Below are 20,606 nucleotides of genomic sequence, written 5' to 3' on the forward strand. Positions count from 1 at the left end.
GCGTTTCCGCGAAATGTGGGCAGAAGGTGCCTTAGTCAGTACAGTGCCCGTCGGACAATGCACACGAGTTGTTGCGCAACAATGCATTCTCAGTCCTCAAGGTCCCCGAACTCGGCATGGCGACAAGACACAATCCGTCGGTACTGTAGAGCAAATGGTCGGCATTCAATATGCGCGCAGGGACAAAGTGTACTGTACTCGGTAGCAAGCGACAATAAACATAAATAGAGATGGAAATAGAAATATCCGTGAGATTTGCAGCGATCAACAACCCTCGCTCGGGCCTTTAACGGCATGCTGCACCAGCAATCGGGCGGCTGTCCCGCGTGGTCAAATTGTCTGTGGCTGGTTCAGCCGCCTGCTTCTCCATGGCAGCTTCTCCACGGCAATCTGGGCGTCGCTCGGCAGTGCCGGATTCCAGGTTCTTGAATTAGCCTTGCGTTCCGTAATTAGGTGATTAGGTGGGGTGCGCGTGCCGGACACAAGTTACAAATACATGCCTAGAATACCTACCTACCTATGCAACAAAGTCAGGGACGGGAGCGGGCCAGTGCAACGGCGCTGGGCGTGGTGGGCTGTGCTCCTCCGTCGTCTTTGTCTGTCCATCTGCAGGCACTCGACGACATTGATCGGTCGAGGATGAGGAGACGAGCCCCGGCGGAACCTGTAACACGAAATGACGTCTGGGTCAAGCATCGACGACCAGCGTTTCTTTATGCATTTGCCAAGAGGCTCGAGTCCGGGTGTCGACACGGTGCGGGCTTGCAGCCGTCACGAGGGTCTGACCCTGGCAGGGCCCCCGAAAAGCGAGCTCAAGGTCCCGTGGCCCAGCCTCCCCCGCTTGCCGAAACCCATTGAGTTCTGGCCCAAGCCACCGATGGGCCGTGTCGACAGTGAAGGGGTGAACACTGACACTGTGTTATTAATCATATGTCGATTGAGCTGCCCCGCGATCTGCTACTGTGTGTACTGTACATGTTGCGACTCGAGCAGCACGCAAGGTTACAGTACTGTACAGTACATGCTTGCTCCTCCTCATGCCCATTGAAAGAAGGACCAAAGATGACTGCTCGGTGCTCATATACAGTACCTCGGCCGTGTATGTGTGCAAAAGACCGATACTGTACAACAACCCAGGATGACTCAGATCTCTGCGATATCAGATTCGACGCGCCCGTCATTTGGCGGGGGCTTGGGGGGACGGGAGGGGCTGGCACTGGGAGAGCTTCTACCAATGATGAGGTGAGAGGCGTTGCCGCTTTCAACGCCCCTTCGAGGGAGGCCCTGACTGTCGGGGCCGATGCACGACAGAGGAGAGATCATCCACGAGCAACGCCTTGCAAATGCAGATGATATCCTACGAATACATACGTGGATCGGACGGGAGCCGCAGCATGGGCCTGGCGGGCACAGGATGCAAGGTTCGTGACATGGACTCCTGTTAGCGCTGCCCTGCCGGCATTTGCGCTGCGCCGTGCTGCCCTGCCCATGCCTGCCTGTCTTGGGGGTGTCGTGCCTCAACATCGTCGAGAGCAGGCTTCTCCAGTTGTCGATCGAGCTACCAAGATCAGCGATCCGTCGCTCTCTGGACAGGCATCGAGGCGTCTATCCGCGAAAGCGGTCAGGCAAGGGCACAAGCTCCACCAACCAAGCATGACAGCCACCTGCCCACCTCTTGGACCCGTCTCCACCTCGGTCGACATGGAAGATGGTCCTTTGCGCCCGGCTGCAGCACCACAGTGCGCCAGCCCGGCAGCGGCGGCCTCGCCAGTCGGCTCGCTACCTGACTGATGAGGCTCTGGCTCACCCGTCGAAAGCCCAAAAAGAGTACGAGCAAAGAAGAGAACGAACGCCCTGCAAAACACCGATCCACTCAAGTACTCGCGGCACGCATGATACACCGTACTGCGCGGCATCGTAGATGGACATGCTTTTGATATTCAGTACATACTGTATCCGTATGCGAAACATGCAAGCCAGGCACGTGTGGCGGCCGGCCGGCTAATTATACGGCACAAGTGATTATCGACGGTACGAATACATTTATCTGGATAATTCAAATTATCATGTGGCGTGTACTCGTACTCGTGGCATATCTTACACCACGTCGTTCGTTTGTAGACTCGCCTCTCTTTTTGTACTGTCGCATAAGACGTTACTGTAACTTACTGTACCGGTAGTCTGTCTATATGTAGATCATGTGGCCGTGGCTGCACGGACATGTCGACATGGCCAATGCCCGAACGAGCATCTGTCATCCATGCTCAAGCGCCCGCCTTCCCTCATCGTCTGAGTGTTGGCCGTCGGTCACCAGCCTCATCTGCCTCTGCGGCGTTACCGGTCTGCACGGCGCGGCATATGGAGGCATCCATACTACCCCATCATGCAATACTGTATATTCAGCATCCATAATTTCTTCCTTGGTCCCAGGGCAGAGAGCAAGCATATACGGCGAAACGGAGTGGGAAAGAAGGGAGGACCCCAGCGGGTCCAACTAGGGGTGCCTCTCTGGGTGCCTCTCTTCTCCCTCAAGTGTCCCATATCCCCACATCCTCCTCCTCCCTCCCTCCCTCTTGACTCTGACCCGTCTCACCAGAACGAGAATGAGCAAGTCAGCGCGAGAGCTCGACGACATTACCTCCCATGCGTGACCATCACCTCGAATGCCTGAGTTTGGGCTGCGACTTGCGTTTTGTGACGGATTTGCCCTGACGGCCATTCGGGGTACAAGGCTCCTCTCTCGTGGCTCGTCTCACCACTTTCCAGAGCCTTGGGGCCACACCGGATTCAGCGACAATTGTCCCAAGAGGCTGCTTAAGCACTCAGTAGCATTCAAGAAACCTTGTCGAGGCCAGTTTCAGTTCCTACGGCGGAATCAGGGGGGGGGGACGGCTGGGGAGGGAGCGCTCTGGTCCAACCCTTCGATGAACGCTGATACATGCCCGCCAGCGCAGGTACATGCAGAGCCCTCGAGGGCTGTCAGGGTACTCCGTACAGCCCCCACATCGCCAACGGCGGGTGTTTGCTCCCTGGGACAGTGCCGGGTACAGCACAACACTAAGTTACTAGGAGTAATCACTGCGAGGCAGAGAGACCGCCCAAAAGACTTTGGCACTACGGAGTATACGTGGCGCAAAGGCAAGGGACTTGGGACCTGGAGAGATGGGCCCCTGTACCTATGTTGGGTTGGAAAGTGGATCCGCACTGTGTCGCAGGGTTTGGTTTATTGCTCGCACTGTCCTGCCGGCCAGGACTCGACGCAGGCACGCAGAAACAACCCAGAATGCGTGCAGTCAAGTGACCAGGCTGTTTTGTTGCTTGGATGGAATGCAGTGGACCGGCACCCAGGCAGCGAAGCGGGGGCCTCGGGCTGCTAGCGCTGGGTGGTGCGACAGCTTCCAACCTCACGTACAGGCAGGGCCTGGACACTTTGGGGTAAGCGGCCGAGGTGGCGAAAGTGTCAGGTATTTTGAGTTAGTGCTTTATTGAGCAGACATGCCCAGGCTGAGCAGTTTTGTATCTCGGAGTGCCCTATGGAAACCTTGCAGAGTGTACTTCGTACAGTATGTTCGCCACCTGGGCCAGCCATTCCGACGATCCAGCCACGCGACCTGCAGGCAAAGAGAGCTGGTACCGGGGAGCGAGCACACCCGGGCCTGCGCGAGAGTCAGCCCACTGAGCGCTAGCGGAATTTCTGCTCTGTCGTTCGGCCCACGGCCGCCATGTCAGTGGGTTATTAATGTGCCGATAATTAGTTATGTTATCCCTTGTGACAATTCGTCGCCGTCCGTCCCTGGGCGAGTATTTCTCCTGAACTGGACCGTCGCAACGTCGGTACCGGCTGCTATGTGCGGTGCGTGCGTGAGTGCGCGAGCGCCCGCGCCGTTTGATGAGCAGTAATCTACCCCTACCCGGGGCACGGAGAGCGGACGGTACCATGAGTCGGAACCCCCTCCCTCCCCTCTGTTTTGAACACACGCCAGCCGGCGGTCATTGTTTGGCTCCCTCTCGGCTGCTCCCCACCCCACACACACACTCACGACACCCAAAAAAAGGGCTCCAATGCTGGCCGGCCCCGCCTCGACCGGGTTGGCCTCTTTCTGCCTGCCCGCCAGGAGACTAGATATTATCTGCCTGCCTTGCCTGCCTGGACGCCCGCCCTGCCGCTAGGCTAGGTTAGGCCAGGTACCTCGCTACGTACCTTTAAGGCATTCGTGCTTGTCTCGGCACCGTGCCAGATGCACTGTCGCGCATGGCCGCCACCACCCCCGCCCGCGAAAAATCACAGTATTGGCGCCCACCCCCTGGCAACCCCTAGACCCGCCGTGGACTAGCGCTCTGCTTGCCCGCCCAATCACCGGTCAGTGGCGATGACGGCGAATCCGGCGTGCTCGGCCTCCCATTCGCCGGCTGCGGCGCTGCGTCTCTGGCTGGGCCCCTCCATGCAGGCCAACAAAAACCCGCCATGTCTGTGTCCTCTTGACCTCCCACCCACCTATCTGCCGACTCTGTACCTCCCCTCTCGCATACCTTTCGTACCACCACCACCCACCTCCATCCCCTCTCCATTCTGCTCTTCTCTTCCATCCCGTCTTCCTCGCTCCGCCGAACCGCATCTAAGGGGGAAATAAACCACAAATCAACACTCCTCTCCGCTTCCATCTTCCTTTTTTGGCATTCTCCATTCACGCTTCTCCCCGGTCCTCTTGTTTTCTTCTCATTTGCCGCCAATCTCAATTCTCGCCATCCCTTGCAGCTGCGCGTCGACAACCCAACGTCGAGCCTTAATCCCGCACACCGCCGCTTCAGACCAACAAAACACCGACACGCTCGCCCCCAAGTGCTTCGGTTTACCTCGGTCGCCTTCCATTAACCGAGCAGCCAGCCAGCCGCCGAGTCGTGCTGGGCAAGACACACCATGGCTTCCTACTATCACTACAACGCCCACACGGCACATGCAGCGCCCGTCTCCCACAACCACCACGGCGGCGGCCGAAACCGCAGGGCACCTCGGCTCTCCGTTTCCCACAATGCTCAGAGGCAGTTTCGCGGCGCGCGAAGTCTCAAGGATCTCCACGAGTCAGCGGCTCTCTCGGCCTTTCGCGTCAAGTTCGAGGCCGGTCGTTCATTCGAGCTCGAGGATGACCTCGAGTTCTGTCCCAACCTCTTGACAGAAACCGACGTAAGTCACCGAGACCCGCACGAGCCTGCTTTTCTCATGGGCCACTATTGGACTGACACCTATCATCAGCTGGTGTCCATTTCCAGCGCCTCGGAGCGTTCGTCGTTGGCCAGCAACTCCCCCGAATCCTCTCCAACTCAACAACCGCAGACCGTTGCCCCCAGCTTCTCCCTCAACTCTTCGTCCCCGGCATTTATCCCTCCGAGCTTCCAGGGTCAACAATCGAGCCTGAAGCTGCACCAGCCCTCGGCCACGCGCGGCCGCAATGCCATTCCCATCATAAACCCCGCCACCGGCATTACTATGGCCAGCCCCTCGCCCTCGGTCTCGCCCGCCGCGCTGCAGCAATCTCTTCGCCGGTGGTAGACTCGGACCGAGTCTCCCGCACACGTGGTGCCGTGCACTCTTTGGTGGACTTGAATCCATTCCCTTCTTTCGATAGCTGTTCATCTTGGCGGGCACACCAAAAAAAAACTACGCAACTCAAAAGGTGGTACAATCGACTTTCGCGGGCTCGGTGATTTGGGGACGAGTTTGGCTTGCGGGCAATACGCTTCTACATCACCACTCACCACTCAATCTCTTTTTCCGACTTATTATAACCGGCACAACACCATTTAACCGGCGCGGCTTGAAAGTTCGAAACCACATTCTTGGTCTTGTCATTGATATCATTTATTTTTCTTGGAAACCGGTGTCCCGCCTCCCGAGGTGAGGCTACCTGACTCGAATGGTTACTATCTTCACAAAGATTTGCATCTTGGGTCCTTCGCTCGGTGGTACCGACGATGGAGTTGGGACTTGATTTCGGCATCCTTCATGTCTTATCCTGGGAGCGCGCGATGGTTGATTTGCATCTCCGAAAATGCCTGGCCCCCCCCCTCTTACGGTCACGGAGGCCACGACGCCACCAAGAGAACACCTAAAAGAACATAGAAAGGGTCACTTACGATGTGCGGGGACTTGGGCTGTTCTCGGGTCAGTCACATATGGGAAATGTTTTGGGACGGATGACGGTCAGCAAAGATGAGCGGTGTCTTCGATGTTTGCGCGCATATGCGACTGGGAACGGGTTCTGGATCTAGGGGAGTTGGTTGTTTGCTGTCTTTTTTTGTCTTAATCACGGCTTGGGTTGTCGGAGGAGATCCCCCCTGTGCAATTGAACGGGAAAGCGGCGTGTCCATTTTTCTGCTTGCGTGTACGGTGGTTCAGTCTTACCTGGGACGGAGATGTTTTTTTCTGGGCATCTGACGACGAGGTGCCATTGAATGGGGATCTCATCTGTGTCGCAAGCATCTGGGAGAGGCATCAAGGTGGCACAGTCACGAAACGATATGGGTTGCGGGTCTGGTTGATTGGGATTTGTCGGGCCCGCGTGCCCTGGTGTTGTGATCTGGCGGGATCTGGTGTCCGCGAGACAAGGCAGGTTTGCTGTCCGGAACAGGGCGCTCCATGTTTGAAGGGTTGCGATACCTCGGCTTGAATGGCCTGCTGGGACGAGAGTCAAGAATACATACGATATGTTCTGCACGATTGCTTTGGCTTGACAGACTTGTGGAGATGTTGAATGACGCAGGCGGGGAGACGATGGCGGCTTTCAGCACGCTCGTCTGGCCTCTCTTGGGTCGACACGGCACTCACATGCCCCGTACAAGCCGATACACGCGCCACGTCGATGGCCCCCGCAGGCGATGCTGCTGGGCGCTCTACTGTACAGTGCGTTCTTGCCAGCCAATTGGCCTCTCCCTCAGTTCCTTTTGGGGCGGCGGTGCGGAGCTGTCGTCGACGACATGATGACGTCATGACCGCACCACCGCCGACTGTTTTGCCGGGGGAGGGGAAGTTGGCCCAAGGAACAGTTTCCCTATCTGCTTGCTGCCTTTGATCTCCTTTTTTCCACTTCCTGACAATATAAGCAAGAGATAGCTGACGATTATTTGATCTGTCTGGACTCTTGATTTGTTGAAAAAACACTCTCGCGAGGCTGAACTACGGAACGTTGCCCTGCTCGCCTCGGCAACTCTCCCCTCCTGTGTCTCTCGTGCAAGCCACTGTCTTGTCTCGAAACGCTCTCACCGGCACCGGAGCCAGACCTCGTTCCAATCAGAACCCCATTGAGCTTTCTCCTCTCCGAGACGGAGGCACTCTGGGCACGCAATTCCACTTGGATCGCCAGCCACCATCTGCGCTCTCTCCCTCTCCTCTCCCTTACCCCCCTCTCTCTCCCCAAAAGCGCACCGTCTGCTGCCGCCGACCTACCAGGATCTACCAGGGTGTGACGATTATGCCAGCTCGAAGCACCATGATCGCCGCGGGCGCGGCGCGGGCCGCGGCGGCAAGCAGGGCGGGTGTTGTCGGCCGGGGCTTCGCGTTTACTACGAGTGCGCGATTGGGCCTCAAGGAGTCGTCTAGCCGTGAGTTTTGTTCCCTCCTTCCCTTCAGTTCGCTTCTGTCCTCGCCCCCGTGTCGCACCACGAGAAGCGGGCATCACCTGTCGTGATCCGCACAACAGCCACGGGAACAGCAAGCGTCAATGACCGGGCTGACCGAGGAGTAGAGACGGACACCGACTACGAAAAGCACAAGCAGGACTCGCTGAGCAAGCAGCGCAAGGGCTCGGGCCACTGGAAGCCGGAGCTGGCGTCGGACAGCGAGGAGGCCGTCAAGGCGGATAAGGGGAAGCACGACGGGGACATGGCGTCGCTGCAGGAGAGGACCAAGAGGGCCGCTGAGGAGTCGTCCAAGGCGGGGACGAGTGTACGGGACGACATGTGAAGATGGCGGGCCAGAAAGGTTGTCGGGGCCCGTCATGTTGGGGCCTGTAACACTGCGCTCAGTGCAGCAGCGCCTGTATGTTAGGCACGCATCCGTGTACGAGCCACCCAGCACCTGGAATCGCGGGTGGCACCTAAGAAGAAGAACAAAAGACACTGCGCAAAGCGGTTTTCCATTTTCGTCTCCTCGTACCAATCTCATCATACACCGATTCGTCGGTGATGCCCCGTCAGACTCGGGGCGTCATCCATGATGGTGGCTACAGGGTAGGAAGGAGCCTGAACCCGGAGGCACGGCTCTTCCCGGCCTTTGCGCGCCCGTTATCGATAGCGGAGCTCCGAGCTGCGAGCGATTAAGCAACATCCCAACCTGCCTTGGACGCTCACATCCATTGCCCTCCCCTCCAACATCCGCGCAGTTGCTCCCGCGCGGGCTCCCACCGTGCAAACCCACCCAGAAGAGGAGAGGGAGAGAGAGAGAAAGAGAGAGGGAGAATGTCGTCGCAGCCGCCGCCGCCCTCGTTCCAGTCGGCCCTGCTCGCCGGGGCCCTGGCCGGCAGCACCGTCGACCTGACCCTCTTCCCGCTCGACACGCTCAAGACGCGCCTGCAGTCGTCGGCCGGCTTCTTCGCCGCCGGCGGCTTCGCCGGCATCTACCGCGGCGTCGGCTCCGCCCTCGTCGGCTCCGCCCCGGGCGCCGCCTTCTTCTTCTGCACCTACGAGGCCGCCAAGCAGGGGCTCGCCGCCACCACCACCACCCTCGGCACGACGCGGCCGCTGCCCGACCCCCTCGTCCACATGCTCGCCGCCAGCATGGGCGAAGTGGCCGCCTGCGCCGTCCGCGTCCCTACAGAGGTGGTCAAGCAGCGCGCCCAGGCAGGGTTGCATGGGGGCTCGTCGGCGGCGGCCCTGCGCGCCATCCTCGCGCGTTACTCGGAGCCCGCGGGCCGTGGGGGTCTGCGTGCTGTCTGGCGCGAGCTCTACCGTGGCTGGGCCATCACCGTCTTCCGCGAGCTCCCCTTCACCGCTATCCAGTTCCCCCTGTGGGAGGCCATGAAGGCCTGGGCCAGGAACGCTCGCCGCCGCCCGGCTTCCGCCCGCGCCGACGCAAAGTTCGACGCCGACGTCTCGGCTGTGGAGGGCGCCCTCTTTGGCAGCGTGGCCGGCGCCATCGCTGCCGCCTCCACCACCCCGCTCGACGTGCTCAAGACGAGGGTCATGCTCTCCAAGGAGAGAGTCTCGGTGCGCGACGTCTTCCGCCGCATGGCTCGTGACGAGGGCGTGCGCCCCTTCTTCGCCGGCCTCGCCCCGCGCGTGACGTGGATTTCTCTCGGCGGTGCCATTTTCCTCGGCAGCTATCAATGGGCCATCAACATCATGCGATGACGCCGTCGCGGCCCCGTTTATTAGACACTAACTGCGTACGATGGGGCTCGGCCAAGGGGACTGGGTATACCTGATAGATGTCTGTATTAGAGAGGTCCCCGGCAGACGGGCATCAACCTCCAACGCCTCAGCCTCTAGCTGGCTCCACCCCATGAATATGTAGAGAACGAGCAAGCAGGCGACAAGATATATACTCCTGCGCGGAGAAAGGCGGCATACCAGCATATGTGCAATGTGGGAGACACAAGGATGTGCGCAATAAGGGAAAATAATGCAAGGGTGACGAGCCCAAGACCCTCTGGCCCCCAGAAAAGGGATTGATACAATCACAGCTTGTCAGCTCCGTCTCTCAGGATGCCTGCGCAGCAGTACCGGCCTCGGAGACCGCTGCCGCCGTTGCGGTTGGTTGGGCGGCGGCTCCGCCTTCTTCCGCGAGCAGCATAGTCGGGGACGGCTGCCCACGGGGTTTGAGGTTCCTGCGACCCGTGGCTTTATAGTACATGACGACGTCGCTGCCACCTTTCCAAATGTGGGCTCGGATGGTGGCCAGGCTCATGGTATGGCCCAACAACTGAACGTGTTCCGGTCAGCCACCCTCCAGGGCTCACAAGGGCGAGCGAGGCAAGACGCTGGTACTACTTACCTGGTCGTTGCAGTAAAGCTCAAGATAATCCTCGGGCTTCAGCCCATCCGGCTGGTCTTCCAGCAACTCGTCGAGTCTCTCGGCCACGTATGCGAGGATCTTCTTGACCCGCAACATCCTGTTGGCGTTGAGCCGATTGGTTCCATCGGCGGGTGAGATTGGTGGCAGATTGCTCATGGGATGTAGGATGAACGAAACCTTGATGGGTTCTTTGTGCGAGATGTAGTTTCGAAGGAGCACGTCTCCAAGCCACATTGGCGCCTTTTGCTCGATAATGTCCACGTCCCGGCCAATGTCCTCCACCGTGCCCTGGTAGATGTTGGCACTGCCGCCAGACGTCTCTTCCTGGATAATGACTCTTGTGCCTGCCGGAAGCTTCAGAACAGGCGTTTCGGTGGGCAGACTCGGTCTGATTTGAGTCTCTAGTGGCTTTTCCGGTGATTCGGCCAGCTGCTTGTCGTATTCCTGGCGTATCTTCTGTAGGACGCCAAAGAAGCTGTCGTCGACTTCCTTCTCGTGTGTAGAAGACGACTCGGACTCTTCGGTGCCGTCCTTTGCGACCGCCGGCTTCTCCTGGGTTGCTTGGGACAAGGACCGAAGCTTCTTGGAGCTAAATGACATCCTGAACTTCCTACCAAAGGGGGTGCCGGGAGACTTGCCGTTGTCAGACCCCTTATCAGGCCCTTTATCCCTGTCCCTCTCCTTACCTTTCTCGGCGCCGTTTTCGTGTGAGACCCTGGTCTCCGAGGTGTCTGTTGCGGGCGTGGCAGGCGCTCTGGCCGTTCTATCGGCGGCGAAGTAATCTTCCCTTTCCCCAGGGAGACCCCGATCCCAGGAACCGGACACGCCATCCTGGCGAGCACTGGGGAGGCTTCCCGGGAGCCCGGGAGTTGCGAGCCCGATAGCGAGGCCGGGGGTGGGGACAGGAAGCTGGGGAGCGTTGGGCCGAGGCGTCGCGTCTTGTGCTGATACCTGCCAGCTCGGCGTACTGGGTTGGGGGAGGTCGATTGATATTGGGGCGCTGGGTCGGCTGGCGGCATGCCTTCTCTCCGCTTCGTCGTTCAGTTTCTGGCGGTATAGCTCATCACGCTTGATTTCCTCACTGATGAGGTTCGCAAACAGGTACCGTAGAATCCATCGCCCGAGAATGACTGGGCCATACTTGGTTAGCCAAGTAGCCAATGGCGTAAAGAATGGGCATCCTCACTTCTCTGGTCCTCCTTGAATTCTAGTGGCTCCTCCCACTTCAGCTCATCCGCGTATACTTCGGCATCGAAGCAATTAAAAGGCTCCAGCACCACTGTGAGGTTGCCCGAGCTCAAATCGACCGAGCACCAGGGAGCTACGGCCTCCCGGGTGTTGACGGCCTTGTCAACGTCTTCGAGATGCTGCTTGCCAAAGCTCTGTATGGGTTTGCACTGAATACTCAAGTCAGCATTTGGATCCCAGATCTTGTCGCTGGATGGCAAACCGCAATCAGATCCCAAAGCAACACGTCACCTGCCGTGTCAAGAGTCAAAACCCTTCTCCTATCGTTGAGCATCTTGTGTTTCAGCAGGCCAAATTGACCCTCAATGGTTTCCTCGGGCACCTGATGAATAGGTCTGACTGTCAAGTCTGGCTGGTCCTCCACGGCCTCCGAGGCCCTTCTGGCCAAGCTCTCACTAATCGTGACCGAGTCTGGGTCCCGATTGCTTCGTGACGAGAAGACAGCTGTGCTGGATAGACGGAGAACCGACTCAGGGGTGATCTCCCTCTTATCCATGACGTCAGTTTCTGGCCGATAGGGCGGTACGAGCCCGTTGGACGCCGTGGCAGAGGCTCGCTCGTGTCGAAGGTCCTGAGGGAGCTTGATGTTGCCGCTTGTGTCTATGTCTCCCCAGCGGTTAATGGATGAGCGATTCGTGGCCGTCCAAATGTGGCCGGCGGCGGCTACGACCTTGGAGACGCCAAAGTTCTCCTGTACAACAGCAAGACTAAGACCGTCGTCCATGTCCTCCAGACTGCTCCGGACATCCGTCTTAGCAACCAGGCCGGAGCGGTCGCTGCTGTAAAAGATGCCCAGCCGGGGGTCATCGGAATAGAGAGACCAGATACTCTCGTCGTGCATGGTGAATGTATACATGCAACGCCCGCCCCGGACACTCCACATCTTGATAGTCTTATCGGCGCCGGCGCTCAGGATGATGTCGCCGGCGTCATCGATGAGAATGGACCGGATATTGTCGAGGTGGCCGACCAGCTTGGAGACCTTGGAGCCGGTTCGGGGATCGTATAATCGCACCATCTTGTCCGGCCCACCACTGGCCAGGATGCTGCGGCCGACGGCGAGGGCATAGACGGAGCCCTTTTCCGTCACCTCCTCGCCCTTGATGTCGACCTCGAGCGTCTTGCCGGCACCGTCGAGGTCCCAGAGGCGGATTTTGCGATCGAGACCGCCCGAAGCAACCCAGTTGGCGTTAATGTCAGCCGGGGGCGTGGCGACGCATTTGACGTAGTCGGCGTGCTCGCCGATGGTGTGGGCGCGGGTCCTGTCCTCCTCGGAGTACGGCCGCCATAGCTTGACTGCGAGATCTGAGGAAGCCGAAACCAAGGCGGTATTGTTCTGTGCCAGGGCGATGTCGTTGATCCAATGCATGTGCGCCTGGGTCTGGGCGCGCAGCCTCGTCGTCGGCCTGCGCGGGGCATCACGGCCGCCAGCGCCATGAGAATCGAGGTCGAGGTCCCATGCGCATAGGATGCCGTCGCGTCCGCCAGAGTAGCTGGACAGGTTAGCCGAGGGTGCGTGCCTTGGGCAGAAGGTGAGCTCACAGGATGCCGTTGCTAGCGTCGACGGCCAGACCGTTGACGCCGAGACGGTGGCCGCCAGCAGAAGATTTGGCGTTCTCGAGAACTGGATTGCGCGGTCAGCGTCAAGGCGACGAGGAGCTGGGGTCACGACACTCTGAGCAGCACTGTGTGATGCGCAAGCGCTCTGTGTAGCATGCGGCGGTGCACCGGGGGGCTGGAAGAGACATATATATATATATATATAAATATATATTTAATATGTCGGTCCATTGGTGGTGACGAGAAGCACAGCTCGCTGCGACACGAGCGGGAACATACATGGCCCGGAGCAAGCGGCGAGCGGGTAGAGAGACTGACCGTAACTGATTCTCTGACGGGCCTTTTTGGCCATGGCGCAAGCTGGTGGTGTTTCGACGCCCAACGATGCGCAAGAAAGGGAGAGACAGGAGACGGAGAATGAGACAGGCGGCGGCTGCACGGCACGGGCGCTATCAGCAGTGCCAAGAGGGCATCCAGAAATATGTAATGCCTGAACGAAGACGTATGTACCTGCCCTTTCCTGTACTGCTTCGTGGGTAAGGTTACCTCTTACAGTAAGGTGCTCCCACGAACTCTCCTGTACGTACTCCGTACTGCAGGGCAGAAGGTACTGTACCTACCTTACCTACCTACCTTCGGTACCTTTAAGCCGAGTAGGTAAGGTAATTATTTAATTACCTCTGCCTCGGACGAGAAAGAGCCTGGACTCGGACTCTGAGCCGAACCAAGGCAAGCTCTGTACCCTTTCCTCCAACTCCGAATGCAGCCTCAAGGAGGGGAAAGCTCACTCTCGCGGATTACGCCGGCCATTTTCCGCGCCTGCGGAAACTGGGCAGGTACCCACATGGCAGGTACCGCCAACTGCTTCGGATAATGCCGGTATCTGATCTCGACTCTTCTGGCCGAGTTCTGTCGTCAACTTTCCGAATCTAGGTACAGTACCTTGCCAACTCTCTCGACCGTGTCGTTCCTGCCTTCCGCACACGTTGAGGGATTTATGACAATACGTACGGCACCCAGCTGGTTACCAGACAGTTCACGTGACAACTGACGACCACCAGCAACAGACCGATCCAATGGGAGGTGACACAGGACGCTTACTTTGGATCAAGTATCAAGTTCAAATCTTCCACTACCTTGAGGCATCGTGCCCTAGCTCTCGACGTTGCCCGTCGCGCCTTTCATGACAAACCTCGTTGGCTTGCGCAGCATCCAAACCCAATGTGTGTATGAATTTCCCTGCCAGTTCACGTCTCGGCATGCTTCGTCGTTGATGGTTGCTCTTGGCGACCCCAGCCCAAAGCCTTCGGGATTGCTCTCCCAAATGACCACTCCACAAGCCGCAAGCTCAAGAGCAGCTCCCCTCTCTCGTGCTCGAGTAGAGTGTTAATCCAGAGTGCGGAACTCTGGAAAGTGTCTCTAGAGCAGGGTGTGCGTGCCTCTTCGATCCCGGATTGGTGCTGGCAATCTTCGAATGATACGACGAAATCTCCTCGTGCTGGGCAGGGCAGCTGGCCTTTCGTCGTCGCGTGCTCCATACTGCCCAACAGGTGGGCATGTAAACGGGTTCAAGCGCAACAGGCGTAAAAAGCTGACCTGGCTTGAAAGGTAAGCCCGTGTAATCTGGGCGTCTTTGCTATGGGCTCGGTCAGTTTTGCTCTGCCCACTTGCTCCGTCTGCGTCCACGTGTCGGCAACCAGGCGTAGGCTCCGAACTGGTGCATTGCCATGTTACTTACTGTTGAGATGTGGTTCCTATCGACACGCCAGCGGTCGACGACATCTTTGTCTACATGACGACGCAGCCGCAGCCCACGGGGCACCACCTGGCCGAGTGTATGCCACTTTGGCCCTCGCACTGCGGACAGTCATCCGTGTTGTAGAGCACCTCAATCTTGATCCCAGGACATGCCTCCCTCTTGTAGCATTCCGTGGTTCCTCTGGAGACTTGATGACAGCACCCATATTCGACGAGTGTTCGGAGACACATGGACACGGTGGTTGGGTCAAATGGGACGAGATCGGACGGCGGATGCCAAAGTCGAGCCTTTGTTCGCAAGGGGCTGGCTGATGTGTGTGTTGCGAGATGGGCAGCGCGGACGTTCATGGTAGTGCTCAGCGAGTTGGACACACGGGGGCGGCACTGGGCGACGTTATGGACTACGCGGATACCATTCTACTCTTAAAGGCTTGACAGCCTAGGGGGAGCGAGGCGGTGCTGCCGGCATAATGGACAGCTGTCTTCTGTCACCCAGACAGCAGGACTACTGCACTCCGTGTATCATCGACAACGGACGCTCCTTGTAGAGGCCATGGACCAATCCGGGCATGAAACATGTGCGGACGACTCGGAAAAGGTAATATGGAGAGTTTGCTTGACTAGAAGCACACTTCTTCTGCGACGGTAAGCCCTCGGCCACCCACCCACTGCGGCCTAGCCTGGCTGGCAAGCCATAATTCATGCCGCGTAACGACGGATTACCGAACTCGCCGTCCGCGCCTCTCTGGTCGATGGCACTCGTCGTGACGCTGCCTGGTCCCCGCGTCGCACCGGCGGACAGCCACCAGGGCAGCAAACAGTTGCTTGAGCAAGGGATGTATGTATCCGACAGTCTTGGGCGATGATGTCCAGTCATGATTAGTGAGTGATTAGGTATCCGTCCCTTTTCTCTGGCCAACGCCGTGACGCCAAGCTCTGGGGCATCTTGCGTTGCAGCACCCCGGCATCATGAAAAAGTCGTGCATCGTGCTCCATCGACGACACGTGTCGGCGGGGGTTGCCCCACGCAAGCCTCCATCCATCCGACGGTGCGAGAGCGCCGTGCTGCACAGTCCCGTAGACTGTGTACACTCGTACCAAGGTACTCCCTACGTCGGCGTACACAAACTGGAGAGCGAGGGCCAGCCGCCTGACGCGGACCCGGCACCTGATTGTTCCGGGCCACCCGCCTTGCGCCAGTGAGAAAAAAATCGCTGCTCTTGATTTTCTTCCCCTCCAAAGGTCAAGTCAGCAGACGATCCCTCGATACTGGCTTCGGGCAGTCCCTCGCACTCGCCTGCCTCAGGTCTGCTGCGCTTTATTCGCGCCTTTTCCCTTGTGCGGCCGCTCTCCGTCACTCTCCCGCCCTGCAGATCGCTCCGAGACACAGGCGACACGCCCTCTTGCGTCGTTTGCCTGGCCATTTCGGCCCACGTTGCGCTCGAGCAGCACCCAACCCCCCATCACGAGTCAAACGCTTGATTGCCACCCTCGAGGAACCCAATTTTGCCGTTGTACAGCTCTGAGCTAGCACAGCCAGTTCATCCTCGCTGCCGCCGCTTCTTCATCTTCGCTGCGCCCTTGACCTTGGCGGCTGCCCGTCAAGCTCCATCGCCGGCCCCAAAACCCTTGGAGCTGCCATCGCTTCTTGTTCATCCTTCGACACCTTACTCTTCTGCGTCACCAGCAGGGAGCTTTGAGAGGGGAATATGGCGGAACCACAAGCTGACATTCAGAGCATCTTGGCCGCGCTCGGTAAGGCCCATGAGCTTGTTTTCGTCCGCAATCCGGCTTCGATTTGCTAACTCTGCGACACAGCATCACAGCGCCCTCCAGCTTCGACGCCGAATCCAACGCCTCCTGGCGCTCCTGGCCATGGCTATCCGGCTCCGGCCCCGTCTGCGCCACCAGGTGGCTACCAGCCTCCTCCCCCTCCCGGCGGCGCTCCTGGTTATGGCAATCCAGGCCATCCTCTGCCTGCACCGGCCTTGAGCGGAAATGTCGACTTGAGTGCCATCCGGCCCATCAACTCGGGAACAATGAATTTTGACGACGTTGTTTCCAAGGCAAGAGCCTTTGCGGCGGAAAAAGGAGCAACCTCTTACGACCGGCCGCTCGTGTACGGCTCCGACCCGAGGAACCCTGATCGACCGTATCGGCGCTCGAGGTCTCGCTCCCCCGCTCGGGGCGACTACCAAAGAGGCGACCGCCGAGGCGGTCACGGTCGTGAGTACGGACGCGACCGCTCGTACTCGCCTCCCCCGCGTGGCCGAACTTTTTCGCCCCGTGGAGCAGGTGGCCGGGAAAGATCTCCCCTGCGAGGGGCCGACGACAACTCCGAAACCATTCAGATCGAGTCGAGCCTCGTGGGACTGATTATCGGCCGACAAGGCGAGAATCTCCGCCGCATCGAGGCAGACTCGAACTGCCGCGTTCAGTTTCTGGCCGCCACCGATGGGGGCCCCTTCCGACAATGCAGAATCTCTGGTCCCGGGCAACGCCGTGCAGAGGTCAAGACGGCCATCAACCGCATCATCGAAGACAGTGGAATGGGCGCTCTCAACCGCATCCCGGATACCACGAGAGACGCGAGCCGGGGTGGCTCCGCATCGCTGCGAGAAGGCGAGGACCACATGCAAATCATGGTGCCCGACCGCACCGTGGGGCTGATCATCGGTCGTGGAGGCGAAACCATTCGTGACTTGCAGGAGAGATCTGGCTGTCACATCAACATTGTCGGGGAGTCCAAGAGCGTCAATGGTTTGCGTCCCGTGAACTTGATCGGAACCGTCGAGTCTTCCACTCGAGCCAAGGATCTTATCCTGGAAATCGTCGACAGCGACACGCGAGGCGACGGCCCTGCCGCCAAGAAGCCTCCCGTCGGCGGTCGCAGCGAGGCACCGATGAGGGACCTCGGGGGAGGAGGTGGCCAGGACAAGGTCAACGATGCCATCTACGTTCCCTCGGACGCAGTAGGTATGATCATCGGAAAGGGAGGAGAAACGATCCGCGAGATGCAGAACAGCACCGGGTGCAAGATCAATGTGGCTCAGTCGTCCGGCCCCGGCGAGGTCCAAAGGGAGATTGCCTTGATTGGAACGCGCGACAGTATCGCTCGCGCCAAGCAGGCCATTGACGAGAAGGTCGATGCCGTGGTAAGTGGCGACATATCAGCCCTCCATGCTTCTGCAGTTTGCTAATGGCACCGCAGCGACAGAAGAGCGGCGGCGGAGGCGGCGGCGGAGGCGGAGGCGGGGGCGGGGGCGGCCGGGGCCGAGGACACCAAGACCTTGACCGAGGGTCCTCCTATTCGCAGCCAGGGCCGAGCCCGTCTACTAACCCGGCGCCCCAAGCACAAGCAGGCGACGCTGCCGACCCCTATGCCCAATGTGAGTTTTCGTCTGCTGAACTTGGCGAGTTGGTGCTGACTGGCTTTCTAGACGGCGGGTATCAAAACTACATCACGCTCTGGTACCAGTCGTTGATGTACCAGCAGCAGCAGCAAGGCGGACAAGGAGCGCCAGCGCCCGGGGCCTAGTGATGTCCCCCGTCTCGACAGCGCGATGGAGTGCTTTCGTGACTGGGTGACCCTGATCGAGCTTGGTTGCGCAGCCCGCGCGGACCGAGCATCCATCTGAGATGCCTTGACTTGACTGATGTTGCCTCGTGGCCCCGAGGCGCCGCCCACCACAGCATGACGTTTTGATGGTGCCCACGACTGTACAGCATATTCCGTTTCCGTTTCTTGCTTCGTCTCTGGCCCCGCCTTCTTTTACCCCTGGATCCTCATTGCCTGCCGACATGGTTTGCCTTGATGAACGTATACCCTCGTCTATGAGCCGGGCCAGACAGTGCATGACATAGCATTGCGCGGCCAATTATGACCTCCGTCGTGCCTGAAGCTCGCCTCTACACTGCATGATGTCGGTCCGAGTCCGCCGGGACATGGCCTGACTCGATGGACCCGGCGTGTTCTGGGCGATGAGCTCTGGACGCCGGTGGCTTTGAGATGCTGAGGCCAGAGAATGTCATGGTGGCCAGCTGGCAGTTGCAGTTTAACACCCGCCCCCCACTCGTTGGCGACGACCGCCTTTTGCGCAGCCAGACTCGCGTTTCTAACCCTCTTTACACAGCCAGCCTAGCGAGTGTGTCAAGGGGATGTGATCTCTCGCCTAAGGTACCTTGACGGCAATGCTGTGGAGACTTGACCATCCGAAGGCCCTTTGACTGCGACGGGACTGAACTTGGACCGGGAGTCTTCGGCACATGACCTGCCTGCACCGGATCAACGAGCCTGGCCTTGTTCTAACCTCTGGACGTGCTGTCGCGCTGCTGCTGTGTCACGTCGCCTTAGCCTACATTCCCTCTTTGCGTCTCCCACATTTTCTTCTTTGCCTGCATCAGGGTTCGCGGTGCTTGTAACTGGTAGTTCTGGAGGGGAGGCGGTTGACCAAGGGGGTACGGGAGGGAGTTGGAGGAACGCAGTCAGGAGTGTACATTAGCTGCACTCGGCCTTTGAATGAGGCGGTTACATGCGGCAAGATTTGGGGCCCTACTGTGACGGTTCCGTGGATATTGTTTGAAGGCGGCAGACGCGCGAGAGCAGCGACAGGCCACTTGCATCAAGACTCGGGCGCGGCGAGGCAGGATGCGGGTGGCAGCTTCGGCTGGAGATGGGCCGATGTGGATTGGCATGTTTTCTCCTTCTTATTAGTGGGTATAGATAGCTACGGATGGATATCCAGGCTGCGGGGAGAGGGGGGCAGAGGGGGGCGCGGATGGGCCGGTATTACGGTACAATAGTGCCGGCTGTGTAGTTTCCGAGTCTTGTTCCGTCAAGTACGAATATGTGTCAAGAAACTAGCCAAGTTGCTAAGGTAGGCTGCATCCCCGTTTTGTGTCTTTGCTTTTCAGTCCCGTCGGTCCCACCCGCGGCTGTGTCTGTGTCTCAATGGCCTCACCATACAGGGGTGAGACGGGGTCTAGAACGGGCGCTTTTCTCCTGGCGGCCGTCTGCGATTGGCCAGGATGTGAGAGGCGCAAGCTTTGGGACAAGCAAGCCTTGGGACATGTGCAGTGCCCTCTCTCGTCTGTCTTTACAATGCTGCTGGGACTCGGCTCGGCGGGAGGTTGACTATACGCGTCAGAGGAGACGGCTCCGAGGCCTTTTTGCGAACATGTTTGGCCGCTCGCTGCAGCATCCTAGACTGTGCCGCGCGGGGGTACGAGCCGCCGTAGCCCTCTGCGAGCGCCCACTGAAGACTGCTGCTAGCTAATTATGTACCTTGCCCGCGGCGGCTTACGGAGTATACTAACTAGGTAATGTACAGGTAGTGTGGGTGAGAAGGTACAGTATGTAGGGATGTACAAGCAAGTAGTGGGACCGTAGCACACTGCTTGTCCGACTTTACGCAAAGCACCCCGATTCCCACTGACCTTGGCAACCTTGCCGACTTTCGGGCCCCTTTGTTCCGTTCCATGGACCACAGGTCCTCCCTCCTCTCGTTGAGCGTCTCTCTCCGGGCGAGATGCTCCGTACAGTGCTCATTGTGTACGAGGTCAACCTTGCCTAGGTACCTACCTAAGGTAGACACCTACCTACTGCACCTCTAAATGGCACGTGCGCGCATGTATCTATCCGTACAGTACGGAGGTACACACGTTGAGATGCAACTGCAACTGCTGCCTGCTTCCCGTCTGCAGCGGCAAGGTCTGTACGTACCGGCGGAGACCTCGAGTAACCTCTGTACTACGTACTGCCATCTTTCATTATCCGTACCAGGCTTCCTTCCTTGCCTCTGTGTCAAACCCTACACCGCCCGACAAAGAAAGACGAGGGGAGAATCAGGAGGAAAAGGAGAAGAGAGACGGCAAGGAAAAGAAAACAGGAGTGAGATTGACGGGAGCAGCAGTATCAACTACTGGACTCCGTACGCAAGGCTGGCGTCATCTGTCAACCCGACCAGCTTGAACCACATGCGTTTGCCCATCATCAATCAATACACTTGCCGATTTATTTTTCCTTTTTCCCTTC

The 20,606-nt window shown here is 58.7% G+C and overlaps 5 protein-coding genes across 5 annotated transcripts; 4 read left to right on the top strand and 1 right to left on the bottom strand.

Annotated features, from left to right (window-relative positions):
- Window positions 1–4,918: 4,918 nt before the first annotated feature.
- Window positions 4,919–5,548, top strand: HRG_00918 (uncharacterized protein; the record flags this gene model as incomplete). The annotated part of the gene is made up of 2 exons (XM_044859389.1): window positions 4,919–5,182; window positions 5,252–5,548. The coding sequence occupies 2 exons, from the start codon at window positions 4,919–4,921 to the stop codon at window positions 5,546–5,548; spliced, it is 561 nt and encodes a 186-aa protein (XP_044725789.1).
- A 1,936-nt stretch (window positions 5,549–7,484) lies between these two features.
- HRG_00919 (uncharacterized protein) lies at window positions 7,485–7,957 on the top strand (the record flags this gene model as incomplete). The annotated part of the gene is made up of 2 exons (XM_044859390.1): window positions 7,485–7,596; window positions 7,740–7,957. The coding sequence occupies 2 exons, from the start codon at window positions 7,485–7,487 to the stop codon at window positions 7,955–7,957; spliced, it is 330 nt and encodes a 109-aa protein (XP_044725790.1).
- Window positions 7,958–8,451: 494 nt separating this feature from the next.
- HRG_00920 (mitochondrial carrier protein) lies at window positions 8,452–9,342 on the top strand (the record flags this gene model as incomplete). The annotated part of the gene is made up of 1 exon (XM_044859391.1): window positions 8,452–9,342. The coding sequence occupies one exon, from the start codon at window positions 8,452–8,454 to the stop codon at window positions 9,340–9,342; it is 891 nt and encodes a 296-aa protein (XP_044725791.1).
- Window positions 9,343–9,691: 349 nt separating this feature from the next.
- HRG_00921 (WD repeat protein) lies at window positions 9,692–13,166 on the bottom strand (the record flags this gene model as incomplete). The annotated part of the gene is made up of 7 exons (XM_044859392.1): window positions 9,692–9,913; window positions 9,986–11,136; window positions 11,193–11,403; window positions 11,457–11,593; window positions 11,651–12,747; window positions 12,797–12,878; window positions 13,133–13,166. The coding sequence occupies 7 exons, from the start codon at window positions 13,164–13,166 to the stop codon at window positions 9,692–9,694; spliced, it is 2,934 nt and encodes a 977-aa protein (XP_044725792.1).
- Window positions 13,167–16,281: 3,115 nt separating this feature from the next.
- Window positions 16,282–18,110, top strand: HRG_00922 (KH domain-containing protein; the record flags this gene model as incomplete). The annotated part of the gene is made up of 6 exons (XM_044859393.1): window positions 16,282–16,327; window positions 16,391–16,483; window positions 16,538–16,798; window positions 16,868–17,727; window positions 17,784–17,961; window positions 18,013–18,110. The coding sequence occupies 6 exons, from the start codon at window positions 16,282–16,284 to the stop codon at window positions 18,108–18,110; spliced, it is 1,536 nt and encodes a 511-aa protein (XP_044725793.1).
- Window positions 18,111–20,606: the final 2,496 nt, after the last annotated feature.

The sequence above is a fragment of the Hirsutella rhossiliensis genome (genome assembly GCF_020360975.1).
Source record: "Hirsutella rhossiliensis strain HR02 chromosome Unknown scaffold00001, whole genome shotgun sequence".
NCBI classification, from domain to species: domain Eukaryota; kingdom Fungi; phylum Ascomycota; class Sordariomycetes; order Hypocreales; family Ophiocordycipitaceae; genus Hirsutella; species Hirsutella rhossiliensis.